This window comes from Odocoileus virginianus, chromosome 16, assembly GCF_023699985.2.
Source record: "Odocoileus virginianus isolate 20LAN1187 ecotype Illinois chromosome 16, Ovbor_1.2, whole genome shotgun sequence".
Taxonomy (NCBI): Eukaryota; Metazoa; Chordata; class Mammalia; order Artiodactyla; family Cervidae; genus Odocoileus; species Odocoileus virginianus.
Genome location: NC_069689.1, coordinates 61,190,460 through 61,205,866, shown reverse-complemented (window position 1 = coordinate 61,205,866; position 15,407 = coordinate 61,190,460). Strand labels below are relative to the sequence as shown.

The 15,407-nt window shown below is 48.5% G+C and overlaps 1 protein-coding gene across 1 annotated transcript; it reads right to left on the bottom strand.

The window, feature by feature from the left end:
• Window positions 1-874: 874 nt before the first annotated feature.
• Window positions 875-15,083, bottom strand: RLBP1 (retinaldehyde binding protein 1). The gene is made up of 8 exons (XM_020909373.2): window positions 14,822-15,083; window positions 11,947-12,044; window positions 11,559-11,687; window positions 9,709-9,913; window positions 7,647-7,825; window positions 4,125-4,283; window positions 2,236-2,346; window positions 875-1,919 (listed from the first exon to the last, which is right to left on the bottom strand). The coding sequence occupies exons 2-8, from the start codon at window positions 11,956-11,958 to the stop codon at window positions 1,761-1,763; spliced, it is 954 nt and encodes a 317-aa protein (XP_020765032.1). The 5' UTR covers window positions 11,959-12,044; window positions 14,822-15,083; the 3' UTR covers window positions 875-1,760.
• Window positions 15,084-15,407: the final 324 nt, after the last annotated feature.

Genomic DNA, 15,407 nt, shown 5'->3' with positions numbered 1-15,407 from the left:
AGAAGGGTTTGGGAGAAATCCTCACTGGTCGTGTGTATGCATGCTCAGTCACTTCAGTCATATCTGACTCTTTGCAGTCCCATGGACTGTATCCTGCCAGGCTCCTCGGTCCATGGGATTCTCCGGGCAAGAAAACTGGAGTGGGTTGCCATGCTTTCCTCCAGGGGATCCTCCCAGCCCAGGGATCAAATCTAGGTCTCCTGCACTGCAGGCAGATTCTTTACCGCTGAGCCCCCAGGGAAGCGTCTTCACTGGTCAGCCACCCATAATAGTTTGCCGTGATTCTTCCTCCAGCTCTGAGATTGTCTGTATATCATTTAAGAAAATAGAGATTGTTGACTGTGAAAGTCATAAAGGAGGAAAGTCACTTGGGTGATGAGCATACACTACAAACCCTAGAAATGAAAGAAAAGATACAAGAAATGAATGCATATATATGCACAGTCACATATATATGTACATATACATAGCCACACTGGAAAACAAGAAAGAGAATTCAGTGGGTTCAGAGAAATTTCCAAAGGCGTGAAAGCAGAGGGCACTGGATTGAACCCACAGCCCAGGAAAGAGTTGAGGGTCCTGAACCAAATGGTGGGCACAACACCAAGGGTGCTTTCATGCTCAGGAGGAGGCAAGAGCAGGGAAGTCTTGGGATGATGGCTGGGGTACCTCAGTGAGAACAGCCAGGCCAGTCGACCCTCACCCATCATCACAAGCCGGATAACAGGAACAAGTATCTGTCTGAGTGGGAAAGTCAGTGCAGGACCTTGGGAGAAGAATCAGTCAGTGCCTCTGAGCCCCATGCCCAGAAGAAGCCAGGCCTTCCCCAAGAGGGAGCAACATGCCCAGCACACACTCAAAAATCACCAGACGCTTTGAGGAAAGCCAACCCCACAGAAAGAAAAGCATTTATATTTGTCTAAATATGCAGAGCTTGAAAGTAGAAGCTCACTGCTATAGGGTGAGGCTGCAGACAAAGAAGAGCTTTCACCATATAACTTGAGGACTGGTAGAGTGCTCAGAGAAGATACCATCTGTAAATCTAAGTAAAACCATCTGTGGAGGCAAGGGGTCTGGAGGAGACAGCTTCGGTGGAGGGACTCCACAGACAGAAAGAAGGAGGGGGACACAACTGCCACCCTTGGAGGAAGTCCAAGCTCCTGCATACATCAGAGGAGGAGGACCAGACCACCCCAAAATGGAGCCACGTCAAGGCTGCTTCCACCCCAGAATTCAACATGGAAAACCTTTCACCTGCCTACCAGCCACTAAGGTCACTATATTTGCCAGATCCTTTGGACTCATATCCCTCCCCTCTTGGGCTGAGCAACTAACACTTTTACTTTACTCCTCTTTTATCTTTTATTTTTTGTATTTTTAGGGAGGAAGAGAACTTTAAAACCAGACTCCTTGCCTATTTTCACAGATCCTAAACAGTAAAACTCTATTACAAATAAAATCATTCAGAAGCTTGATTAGAATCTTTGAAACTCAACCCCATACCAAGTTTGTGTCCTAAAGCTTCAGAGGCAGTAGAAATATAACTATCCTCACTTTTTCACGTTCAGGAAATTCCCCTGCTTTTTTTATTGGCCCCTAGCTTGGGAGGAGAATGACATCTGAGTTCGCCCAAGCTTAGGGAGGTTCGGGGGCACCACAGTCACCCCAGGAAGCCCTTTTTCAGAGCCTTCTGGGTCCAGGGCAGCTGAGGAGAAGAGGCCCAGGAATGCTAACTACAGGTCAGATGGCAGGAGATGTTCTCAGAAGGCTGTGTTCTCAGTTTGGTCCCGAGGACCAAAGAGCTGCTCAGCAACGGCTTTGCCATCATACTTGGGCAGTGTACCCCCGAAGTCGGAGGGCAGGATGTCCTCGTCAAACTCTTGGTAGAAGCTGGAGAGGTCTTCTCCATGGACAAAGACCTGCAAGGAAGAAGAGGAGATGGGTCTGAGCAAGGAGGTACCCTAAGGATGAGGTTGGGGGAGAAGAGGAACAGGCACACATGCCATCTCTGCCTGGTGATGTCCTTCTCAGAAGTCCTCTTTGCTGTGCTGCCCATGGGATCCACTTGGTTCCAAATCTTGGTACAGAGCCCAAGGGGGGCTCAGGTCGGGTCCCCTCCTCCTCCACCCTCATCCCTCTTGTCTCCTGAACCCTTTCCTGCTACAAGCCCATTCACTCACTCACCCACACACCAGACGACCAGTGGGCACCTTCCCTGTGCAGCCACGCACTCACCCTCTGGAGCAATTTGCTCTTCAAGAAGGGCTTGACCACGTTGTAGGTGGTGGTGAAGTACCACGGCTGGTAGATGAAGTGGATGGCTTTGAACCGAGCTGGGAAGGAATCCTGCAGGGACAGACAACATCCCACCACATGGCCACGTGACCTCAAAGGTTCCCACTCACTCTCCCACTACACTGCCTCTCCCCACGACATGAGGACAGTGCTGTCATCGCACAGTTGCCCCGGAGATAGCCCACTGCAGGTTCCATCCCCAGGCCAGTACCTGGGGAGCCCTGGCTTCGTCAAAGCTCCAAACTAAAGGAAGGATAACCCAGAGGCAGCCCAACCCTCTTCCTGCTAATGCACAAGTCCCTGCCATTTAGTGGAGTGGAAATGGAAAGGTAGCCTTGCTTGGCTTTTAGGTGACCGAGTTTTTTCAAATCCACTTGCCTGCTGAGTAGACTACAAACTGTGATAGACCAGAGGGACACTATTGCCATGCATTATTGTCTTGATGCACAGAGCTGACTCATTGGAAAAGACCCGGCTGCTGGGTAAGATTGAAGGCAGGAGGAGAAGGGAACGACAGAGGATGAGATGGCTGGATGGCATCACCAACTCGATGGACATGAGTTTAGGCAATCTCAGGGAGATGGTGAGGGACAGGGAGGCCTGGAGAGCTGCAGTCCATGGGGTCTCAAAGAGTGGGATACGACTTAGTGACTGAACAACAATTGTCCTCCATCCCCTCCCATGACCCTCACTTCCCATCTCTCCTTTCCAAGGCAAAGCAGATTTAAGATTAGACTCAGTTCAGTTCAGTCGCTCAGTCGTGTCCAACTCTTTGCGACCCCATGGACTGGAGTATGCCAGGCTTCCCTGTCTATCACCAACTCCCAGAGCTTGCTCAAACTCATGTCCATCAAGTCAGTGATGCCATCCAAACATCTCATCCTCTGTCATCCCCTTCTCCTCTTGCCTTCAATCTTTCCCAGCATCAGGGTCTTTTCAAATGAGTCAGTTCTTCACATCAGGTGGCCAAAGTATTGGAGCTTCAGCTTCAGCCTCAGTCCTTCCAATGAATATTCAGGACTGATTTCTTTTAGGATGGACTGGTTGGATCTCCTTGCAGTCCAAGGGACTCTCAAGAGTCTTCTTCAGCACCACAGCTCAAATGCATCAATTCTTCGATGCTCAGCTTTCTTTATGGTCCAACTCTCACATCCATACATGACTACTGGAAAAACCATAGCTTTGACTAGATGGACCTTTGTCAGCAAAGTAATGTCTCTGCTTTTAAATATGTTGTCTAGGTTTGTCATAGCTTTTCTTCCAAGGAGTAAGTGTCTTTTAATTTCATGACTGCAATCACTATCTGCAGCAATTTTGGAGCCCAAGAAAATTAAGTCTGTCACTGTTTTCATTCTAAGAAAGGACTTCAGATACATCAGTATATAGGAGTGAGTTGTCATGAGGCCTTAGTGATATCTCTTTCTCAGGATAAATTCACATGCAGAGGGAGATAGCCTGACAAAACGGGACAGAGAATGGGATTCCAGGTCAGAAGGTGTAGTTCAAGTCCCACCTCTGCCCCTTGATAGCTGTGTGACCTTGAGAAGTCACTCAAATCTCTGAGCCTAGGTTTCCAGGTTTGTAAAATGAAGCAGTGAAGCAGAAGAGAATGTTTTTAAAGAGTAAATGAACTGATGAATGTGAATACGTGGCAAAGTGTGGATCACATGAAGTGTTTGTGGTTGGGGTTGTGATTGTCACTGCTCTTTTGGGCACTAGGTAGTTGCCTTCTCAGGCCCCTGCCAGCATTATTAAACCAGAAAACCAGGCCCTGCCTCAGTCTCCCCACCCATGACAGGCTCCTGCAGGACAGAGTTCTGAGGCCTCACCTGGAGCATGTCCACCATCTTTCTGAGATCGGAAGGCCGAAGTCCAGAAGCCTGCTGCATGGTGAAGCCCTTGAAGTTCTCGATGATGCAAAAGCCATTAATTTGAGTCTCCTCATTCTCCAGTAGCTTCTCCAGGATGAAGCAGTATGCCTGCAAGATCTTGGGCACAAAGTGAATGGGCTGTAAGATCCAACCCATAAGGACAGCTAAGACTCAAGGTCCTAAGAGGAGGGCTTCCCTAGTGGTTCAGTGGTAAAGAATCCACCTGCCAATGCAGGAGACTCGGGCTTGACCCCTGGTCTGGGAAGATCCCACTGGCCACAAAGCAACTAAGCCCTTGTGCCATAACTACTAAGTCTGAGCTCTAGGGCCCGGGGGCCACAGCTACTGAAGCCCGTGCGCCTAGAGCCTGTGCTCCGCAACGAGAGAAGCCACAGCAGGCGCAATGAGACGCCTGCACACGGCAACTGGAGAGTAGCCCCCGCTCACCACGACTAGAGAAAAGCCTGCATAGCGATGAAGAGCCAGCACAGCCAGAAGAAAGAAGGAAAATTTTAAGAAAGGTCTTAAGGGAAGGGCTATACCAGTTAGCAAATTAGAGGTAATTTGTCACAGGCTCGGGGCTGGAACAGCCCACCTTTCTGAATGTATCCCAAGAAAATAATCAAATAATCCTCAGTGTCATATCCACGGTTAGATGCCAGAGTGTCTATCCTTATACCATTATAATAGTGGAACAACCTAAATGTCCAGCAATAAGGGACTGGTGAAATTATGGTATATTCACACCATGGGGTATTTTGGGACAGTGATATATAAGACTAATGATACAGAAAGATATCCATTCATGGTATATTATTGTCGAGTATAATCATGTTTATAAGAAAAAATGTGTATGTCTGTATGCATTTGCATGCATGTATGTTTCTAGGTTTCTTGAAAAAATAGACTTGGAAGAATGTCAGTAGTAGAAATCTCTGGATGGTAGAATTCTGGATGATTTTAAATTTGTGATTTTTTTTTTTTTTTGTATTTTCTAAAATGAGTGGTATCACTTATGTAATCAGAAAAAAAATATTTTAAGTCTTCCTTAGCAGATATACGTATGCTTCAGTCCTAAAGCCAATATCTTATTCAGTAGCAGACACTACAGGCATTCCTAATAGGATCAGGAACAAGATAAGCATGCTCACTTTCCCCAGCACAGAAGTACTGACCAATGCATTTGAGGTTTTTTTTTTTTGTTGCTGTTGGTTGGTTTTGTTTTTGTTTTAATCAGGGGCATAAGAACTAGAAAAGGAAAAGAAAATATTTCCTCTAATTACAGGTATTATGATAGCATTCTTAGGAAATCTGAGTCAGTTATATGAGTAACATAAATAACAGGAAAATTCAGTAAAAACACTAGGGTATGAAACTAGGAAACAAAAACAATAATCTTCATAGATGCAAAAAATAACCAATTAGGAGATATAATGGCAGGGAAAGTTCCACTAATAGCAAAAAAAATAAATACTTTAATGACAAATGTGCATAAGGATTAAAACTTTGAAAAACTTCTGGAAGCTCAAAATGTATTAATAAAAGGGAAGGCATCCCTTTTTTGTGAATGGTACCACTGGCCATGGATGTTGCATTCATACTGATACTGATTCTCCTTGTTTGTTATTTACATTAATGTTACGTCAATAAAAATCTTCTAGATTTTTTCTCCTAGGGCTAAACAAGTTAATTCTAATTGTTTTAGGGAGGGTAAACATGCAAGAATAGCTAGAAAAGCCCTGAAAAAGAGGAGCATTAAGGACAGAACTAATTCCAACACATAGTAAACATTCTATACTGGACATGGAACAACAAACTGGTTCCATATTGGGAAAGGAGTACATCAAGGCTGTATATTGTCACCCTGCTTATTTAACTTATGTGCAGAGTACATCATGAGAAACGCTGGGCTGGATGAAGCACAAGCTGGAATCAAGACGGCTGGGAAGAAATAGCAATAACCTCAGAAATGCAGATGACACCACCCTTATGGCAGAAAGCGAAGAACTAAAGAGCCTCTTGATGAAAGTGAAAGAGGAGAGTGAAAAAGCTGGCTTAAAACTCAACATTCAAAAAACTAAGATCATGGCATCTGGTCCCATCACTTCATGGCAAAGAGATGGGGAAACAGTGGAAACAGTGACAGACTTTATTTTGGGGGGCTTCAAATCACTGCAGATGGTGACTGCAGCCATGAAATTAAAAGACGCTTACTCCTTGGAAGAAAAGTTATGACCAACCTAGACAGCATATTAAAAAGCAGAGACATTACTTTGCCAACAAAGGTCCATCTAGTCCAGGCTATGGTTTTTCCAGTAGTCATGTATGGATGTGAGAGTTGGGCTAGAAAGAAAGCTGAGCGCTGAAGAATCGATGCATTTGAGCTGTGGTGTTGGAGAAGACTCTTGAGAGTCCCTTGGACTGCAAGGAGATCAACCAGTCCATCCTAAAAGAAATCAGTCCTGAATATTCATTGGAAGGACTGAGGCTGAAGCTGAAGCTCCAATACTTTGGCCACCTGATGTGAAGAACTGACTCATTTGAAAAGACCCTGATGCTGGGAAAGATTGAAGGCAAGAGGAGAAGGGGATGACAAAGGATGAGATGGTTGGATGGCATCACCAACTCAATGGACAAGAGTTTGAGTAAATTCCAGGAGTTGGTGATGGGCAGGGAGGCCTGGAGTGCTTTAGTCCATGGGGTCACAAAGAGTCAAACACGACTGAGTGACTGAACTGAACGGAACTGATTCTGTCTATAATTAAAACAGTGTGGTTCTGGAGCATGAAAAGACAGACTGATGGCACAGAGTAGAAAGTCCAGAAATAGATCCACGTACCTGTGAAGATGCAGAATATGATAAAGATGGCATCTCAAGTCATTGGGGGGAAAGATGAACTTTTAAATATATGTTGTTGCAATAACTAGATAGCGTTTTCTAAAAAAAGTTTGTACATTTTCTTTAAGGCTTGGTGGCACATGCCAACGTTCTGCCAAGATGAACCCTACATCGACCACTACAATAGCTCTCTTAAGGGCTTGACAAGTGAAATCACACACATACTCAAACGCAAAGAACACAGGCTGCTTAATAGATTGGAACCCATGCTTTCCAGAATCTCTCCCAGTCCACAGTCCACTAAGCCCCTTTCTCTGTGCTGCTCTCAGCTTTCAGCATTTGGCAGGGTTGATCCCAGCTCATGGCCCACAACAGTCACTCCCACTCGGCAGGGATACCAGGGGACAGCCGTGTACTGGCCAGCGGGCCCTGCCTGCAAAGCTGCTGGGTTTTCCAGCTGCCACGGCACATGCAAGGACTTCACTTCCTGCTCAGAAAGGGCTTGGTGCCATGAGTTCCCAGACATTCCCTCACAAACCTTGCCTCCCGGGGAGCCAGGAATGAGGTTCCAGTGGAGACCAGATCTGGAGAAGGGAACCCAGCCCAGGCAATGGCGGGGAACCAGGTGAGCCCCCACTGACCTCATCAAAGGTGATTTCTTCAGAGTCCCAGTTCTCAATATTGAAGAGCATGACTACTCGGCCATACTTGTCCCGAGTGGAAAGGACACCAGGGTAGCCAGCCTCGACGGTGCAGCGGACGGCCTCCAGGGACAGGCTGTCGAAGAGCTCTGGGTACTGCAGCCGGAAGTTCACGTAGCCTGGCAGAGGGGGAGCAGAGGGGGCCCCTCAGGGAGCCAGCCCCTCCCGGGGTGGCACGGGTGGGCATGCAGAGACCCGGGCTCCTGCCTGGCTCCTCATCTACATGCTGTGTATAACCCGGCAGGGTACTCAACCTTTCTGTGCCCCGAGTTTCCCCTCCAAAAGATAGAAGGATAATACTGGCCTATCTTGCCAAGTTGCTGTGGTAATCAAACAAGATTCCAGGTACGCGCCGGTCAAGCACAGGGAACTGTGCTCAACATTGCGTGGCAGCCTGGATGGGAGAGGAGTTCGGGGGGGAAGGATGGCTGAGTCACTCTGCTGTCCACCTGAAACTATCACAACGCTGTTAATTGGCTACATCCTAATACAAAATAAAAAGCGGAAAAAAAATGCATGGATTTTTTCCAGATATGAATGCCATCAGTAAACTGTACAAAAATGAAGTGTAATCCTAAATCTGAGGACAGCTATTACTGGTTATTTTTCTCTTTCCCAAGAGTAGAAGCACGGGTGTTTCAGTTGGACACAGGGTTAGCTGAGCAGGGGTGGGGAAATGATCCCCAGATAAAATCCAAACCCCAGGCAGGACACAGAGGTCCCTTCTAATTTCAGTGGGACTTCCACTACCCACCAACCCCATCCTGAGCCATCCTGATTGGGTCCCTTCTTCTCTGCGGTTGTCTCCTCCACCAGACCCTGGAGGTGCCAGGCTCGGAGGAGGAGTTTGGGAGACATTTGCCAAAGGAAAGCCACTGACCTCCTTGCTGTTCCTCCAACACCCCAGGCACGTTCCCACCACCCAGTTTTTGTCCTTGCTATACCCTCTGCCTTATTGCTCTTTCCTCAGGCATCTCACTTCTTTTTAGTTTTTCTTTAAAAGTTTCCTTTGCAAACTAGAGCCTTCCTAACCATTTTACCTAAAACTTCAACCCCTCAGTCCTTTATATCCACCTCTTTTGTTTTTCTCTGTATATTTTTAATTGTCTGGTCTATTATTTCTACCATTAGACTATCAGGGCCACGAGGGCAGGCAGTTCTTGTCTATTTTGTTCTCGGCTGCATCCTTTGGCCTGAAACAGCCCTTGACACAGAGCAACAGTGAATTAACATTTGTAGAAGGAAGGAAGGAGTTAGGAGAAGGACTTCCCTGGCAGTCCAGTGGTTAAGATTCTAGGCTCCCACTGGAGGGGTGTGCTGGTGGATATCTGGTGGGGGAACTAAGGTCCCACAGCACCCCCCCCCAAAAAAAAAAAACAGAGTGATGAAAAAAAAAATGTTTTTTAAGAAGAAGGAGAATCATTAGGTTGCTGAGCGCCTGCTCAGACACGGTTCCTTCCAACAGCACCAAAGACTTGATTCCCTTAGGACACTGGTCTTCATCCAATGGGCGTGGCGGGGGAGGTTCTGTCCTCTGGGCTTACTCCCAGGGCAGGCACCATCTCCAATTCCACTCTTTGTGAGGTTTGGGTACTCCCAAGGAATCAGGCTCATACCCACCTTCCAAGCAGCAGCTCCAGAGCCAAAGCCTGGGAGGGGCCGGTGGGAGCGAGGAGGGAGCAGGGTTTGGAGAGGGAGCTCTGGCATCTTGGGCTCCCAGTTTGGGTGGCTAAGTTCTGCTCACTGAGAGTGGAAAGAGGCGCCGGATCTCCAGGAATCTGGTCCTGCCAGACTCACTCATTGTCAGAACTGAAAAGGATCTCAGAGACTATTCAGTTCACACACCCATTTTAAAGATGAGAAGGAGGTTCAGATAGTCACTGGACAGAGCATGGGAGGGAGGTGGAGTGGGCAGTCTCCTCAGTGCCTGGATGAGGGTCCACACCATCCTCATGACCCTCCCCTCTCACTCCCAACCCCTGCAACCTTCCTGGGGCCTCACCTCTGAGCAGCTCGTAGGCACGCCCCACGTGGAACTTGCGCGCGCGGATGAAGCGCAGGAAGAAGGCGCTGTCTTTTCCCTGCACCCTCTCCGCCACAGCCACGGCCAGCTCCTGCCCGGAGGCCGCCTCCGCCTGCACCAGCTCCTGCAGCTCCCGCACCGCCTCCTCCCGGGTCTCCTCCTTCTCGTTCAGCTCGTCCTTGGCCTGGAGCAGGAGCGGGGTGCGGGCACGAAGTCAGGTAGGTGAGGTGCGGGAGGCTTCTCCCGGGGCCAGACCGGCGGACGGGCAGAGGGCACCGCATCAGCGCTGGCAGCAGCTCAGACTGCCCGTTATATTTGGAGAAAATTAGGGCAAACTGCTCATTCTGGGTTTGTTTGCAGGAGACGGCCAAAGGGTTAAATGTTTCTAACCACAACAACCTATGCTTACTGGAGCCCTGAATTAGCACACTGCTAAGTCCTGTAGATACGTTAAAAAAAAAAAAAATATTGATTTGTCTGCTCTGGGTCTTGGTTGCAGCCCTCAGGAGCCATGGGGTTGCAAAGAGTCGGACACGACTGAGAGACTCACACACACCGTCGAACTCCTAGTTGGGGTATGTGAAATCCCAGTTCCCTAACCAGGAATGGAACCCAGGTCCCTTGCAGTGGGAGGGCAGAGTCTTAGCCCCTGGACCACCAGGGAAATCCAATACATGATGTTTTAAAATCTTGGCCACAGTCCATCACAGGAAGGTTTATTCTTATCCCCCATTTCTCAGGGTGAGCAGACTGAGGCTCATAGAGGTCGAGATAGTCTTACCCAAGGTCACCCAGATAGAAAGAGGTGAAGCTGAAACTCCTGATCAGACAGAACTGTTAATTGCTTCACTCTGCTGCTTCCCAGGTTCATTTCTGATTTTCTCAAAATTAAAGATACCATTAATTTAAAAAAAAAATTAAAGATACCAGTCAGGTGGCAGCCTGCCCTCTCCCTCACATTCCTCCCCTTGGATGAGCCTGGAGAAATCCTCAGCATTCCAGGGGCGGTTCTTTCCTTGGCTGGCATGAGGGGTGAAGGCAGGTCTGGGGGAGCTCGGAGCAGCTTTCCCTTGAGGTGCCCAGGGAGCAGAGATGGAAGCCAGGAGCCCAGGGCCAGCTCAACCCCAGGCCAGCTCTGCCACACTTGGACTCTCTCTGAGCTTGTCCGACAACCTTCTTTTGTAGGCATGGAAGACAGGACCCGAAGAGGGAAAGCGGTTTGCTCAAGATCACACAGCAAGTTGGAAGTGGATGTGATATTAGGCCTCGGGCCCTTTCCTATTCAGCTGGGGGCAGCAGCTGTACCTGTCCTCTCTAAGACCATTGCAAATCAGGGTTCCTCACATCTGAGTCTAGGATGATCCCTAGTCCAGAAGCCCTAGGTCCCAGCCTTGGTTTCAGGGAACCCTGTTGATGCCATAATCTTAGAATAGGGTGGCCTGGACATCTGGTCGACCCAGTTGCTACCATGGCCCTGACTTTCAGAATAGCCCCTAGAACAAGCCAGTCCTTTAGGTCCAGAGTGACCCAGAGGGCTGGTACTGGACCCCTTCTACAGGAGAGAGGATGTTATCAGTATTCCCTTATGTTGGGACTACCATGATGGTCCAGTTGCTGAGACTCTGTGCTCCCAGTGAGGGGAACCCAGGTTCGATCCCTGCTCAGGGCACTAGATCTCACATACCGTGACTAACAGCTCCTGCATACCACAACTAAAGATCCCACATGCTGCAACTAAGACCCAGCACAGCCAAATAAATAAATAAATAAATATATTCCCCCTTGTTGCCTCCCTACCTGTCCCTTCACACACCCCCGGGCCACCTCACCTTCTGCAAGGTGTGGCGGGGCAGCTGGCTGCACGGGCCAAAGACAGGTCCATGGTCTTTGGTTGTAAGCCTCTCCAGCTGGGCACGGAGCTCCCGTTCCTCCTCAGGGACCATGCGGAATGTGCCCGCCTGAGGAAGGAGAAGCCAGGAAAAGGCCCCCATCAGCCTGAGCAAGCCAGCCAAACGGGTCTGCTCATACCCCAAGCTAGTGCTTTTGCCCAAGGTCACTGTTGAACTTCCTCCCCATGGGTGGGGTCAGGGACTCCCGAGAGGTTTGAAGGGTGAATGCCCATAACCCTGAGGAGAGCAGACAATGGAGAAACAGGGAGGAAGAAAAGGAAGGAGGGAAGGTGGACAGTGGGGAGCCCCAGGGCACGGGGGTACTCACCCCCTCCGACATGCTGTCTCTGGAAGACTGGGAGAGCTGAAGACAAAGAAGGATCCCACTTTGTCCGTCCTGGCCTCTCAAGGCAGGCAGCTTCCTTCCTAGGGGAGGCATGGAGAAGTTCTTCTGTTATTGTCTCAGAACAATGAATCTCAGACTTTTGAGTGCATCAGAGCAACATGAGGCATTTGCTAAGAATACAGATGCCTTGGCCCTGTGCCTGACTCTGTATTTTAAAGCAGACCAGACATCTGTATTTTAAAGCAGCACCCCAGGGACTTCCCTCATGATCCAGTGGTTAAGACTCCGTGCCTCCAGTTCAGGGGACCCGGGTTCAATCCTTGGTTGGGAAACTAAGATCCCACCTGCCATGTGACGCAGTCAAAGAAAATAAAGCAGCACCCCAGAGGCCCTGAATAAGGTGGTTTTTGCGCTACGCTTTGGGGAACACCCCTCTAAGAAGGAGCACACACAAATATACCTCGAACTTCAGTTCTTAAAATGAGATGGCCCAGCCAGGGAGAAACTAGAACAGGCTTCCATTCTCGGTTACATGGTCACTGAGGGATGAGGCAATCCCTCTTCCCATTTGTGTCCCTCTTTTTCCAGTCCCAAGGGGCACCTGAGAAACTCCCCAGCCTCGTGGATGGCCCCATTCCAGTGAATTCACTCTCCGGAGGGATGATGGCTAGTTATGTAACCATAACTGGGTGCATGTTCAGGGCCTTGTGATGCACTTTGCAAATCCATTGTCTGGGAGCCAGCATTATTATACCCATTTTACATAAGAGGGAACAGGCCCAGGAGAGTAGGTGACTTGTCCAAGGTCACACAGCCAGAAATAGCCAAGGATCAGGACTCAAGACCAAGTTGTGACTTTCCGTCAGCACCAAGAGGCAGCCTGTTGTGGCAGAAGTCAGATCTGGGTTCAAATTCTGTCTCTCCCACTTGCAAGTGATGTGATCTAACCTGAATCTGGGTTGTCCCCTATAAAAGGGAGGTGGAAGGTTATGAAGATTTTATTAAATAATGTACACAGAAGCAGTGGGAGGCCAGCAGAACAAATTTCATCCTTTGCCCACGTTGACATCGCACTGATTATTTTTGGAGACAATTCTTCTATTTTCACATTTTCCCTCTCCTACCTAAACATCCCCAGGCCCGTCACCACGCCACTCCTGCCTCTGATAAGGTTCCTGTCGGTCAGTTCTGTCGCCTGTTCACTGTTGATTAGTGGCAGAGGTGGCACTTGAACCTATGTCTGCCTGACACCAAGACTTTTTTTTGACACCTAGAGCCAAGACATCTCCAGGCAAACTCTTAGGACAGCAGGTGTCACAGAAAACCACACTTTTGAGTTAGAGAGACCCAGGTTTGAATCAGCCTTTGTTATTTATCACCCAGGTGATAAATAAAACCTTTCAGAGCCTCAGTTTTCTCATCTGCAAATTGGGGATAATAGCCACACCTACCAAATAGAGTTGTAATGAAGATCATATAAGTTCTCTAGGGTACCTAGCACAGTGTTTTGCTCTGAAACATAGTTCCCCTTCTCTTTCTTAGCACCACCATCCTGATCATTGCCCCAGCTTGTAGAGAGAGGCTTAGAGGATTCCAGGGAGTATCTGAGGATCTTCCATCTCCTGTCCCATTCCGCAGCCCCAGGAGGACAGGGAAGTTCTGGGGGGCTGTAATCCACCAACAGGAATAAAATCGAAGTCAACTTTCTGAGAGATAGACTTCCAAGTATGCAGGAAGATATATAAGATAGACTGAAATGCGACAGTGCTCTCACTTCAGTTTTGCTGGAACAAAAATAGCAAGGCTAATAGAACTCCCCAAGCGAGAGGCTCCGACAGGAGAGACAGTAGCTAGACACCCCCAGAGAGTTAAGCAGATCATCACAAGATCAAGGGTCTTAGAAATGAAGGGTTAAAGTCAGTACAGCAACTCTTTTTAACATATGCCCAGGGATGGGAGGGGAATTGGAGGGAGAATGGATACAAGTACATGTATAGCTGAGTTCCTTGCTGTTCAACTGAAACTATCACGACATTGTTAGTTGGCTATGCCCCAATACAAAATAAAAAGTTTAAAAAAAAATAAAATAAAATATGCCCAGGGGACTTCTCTGATGGTCCAGTGATTAAGACTCTGCACTGCCAATGCAGGGGATGTGGGTTTGATCTCTGGTTGGGGAACTAAGATCTGACATGCTGTGCATGGCCAAAAAATTAAAAATAAAATATGTCCAAACTACTAACTGTGATTTTAAACTATTGATTTATGAGTTGTATACATGGAGAAAATACCCACCCCTCACTCATGTCAAAGTTATTCCTTGCCAGCTAGGGTTGCCAGATAAAATATAGAATGTCCAATTACACATGAATTTCAGATAAACAAAAAGTTTTGAAGTGTTTAAGTATGTGCCATACAATATTTGGGACATACTTATACTAAAAAGGGCTTCCCAGGTGGCACAGTGGTAAAGAATTCACCTGCCAATGTATGAGATGCAAGAGACTCTGGTTCAATCCCTGGGTTGGAAAGGTCTCCTGGAGTAGGAAATGGCAACCCACTTCAGTATTCTTGTCTGAAAAATTCCATGGATAGAGGAGCCTGGCGGACTACAGTCCACGGGGTTACAAAGACTGAGAACACAAACACACTAAAAATGTATTTGTGGTTCATCTGAAATTTGCATTTAACTGGATATCCTATATTTTTATTTGCTAAATCTGCCATCAGGTTGGTCGGACTCAACCTGAAGAATGGCCAGGTTTTGGGGGCAGCCTGGAATGTGGTCTCCCCACCACAAACTGCTCACCCTAATCCTGAGCTTCCTGGCCCAGCCAGGCCCCTGCTACTGACTTACCTGCCAAGTTAGCAGCTCCTCTTGGGACACCTGGAGCCTGTGTCCTCCGGGAGCCTGGAGGTTGCCTCTGCTGGGGGCGTGGTCCAGTCAGCAGGCTGGGATTACTGGGTCACAAGGAACTTCTCAGGGCCCCCAGTTTCCGTTTAAATCAGGCTCCCAGGGAGGCCCAGGCTGGGGCAAGTGACGCGCCAAGGGGGAGAGGGGCGCAGCTCGGGCCTGGCTGGAGCTCCCTCAAAGCCCTCCTTTGTGTGCGGCTGCTCCGGAGCTCCTGCTCAGCCATGTGGAAGCCGGGCCACGGGGGTGGGATCTGGGTCAGTCCCATTCTCTCCTCCCCTTCCCCTCTCTCATCGCAGAGGGGGTCTGAGAAAGCACTCCCTAGGGTAAGACATGCTGGAGACGGAGGGAAAATTGAAATGTGATCGTTGATGAAATGGCAGCGGCGGAGAATCTGGGTTGGTCACCCTCTCCCTGAGCCCAGCAGGGCCTGGCATGGTAGGGCAGGGAGCAGGGCCCGTTGGGGAAGGTAACTGGTTAAGGCTGCGTGGGGAAAGGACAAGACCAGGCTGACCCACTTCTAGGCAGTGGT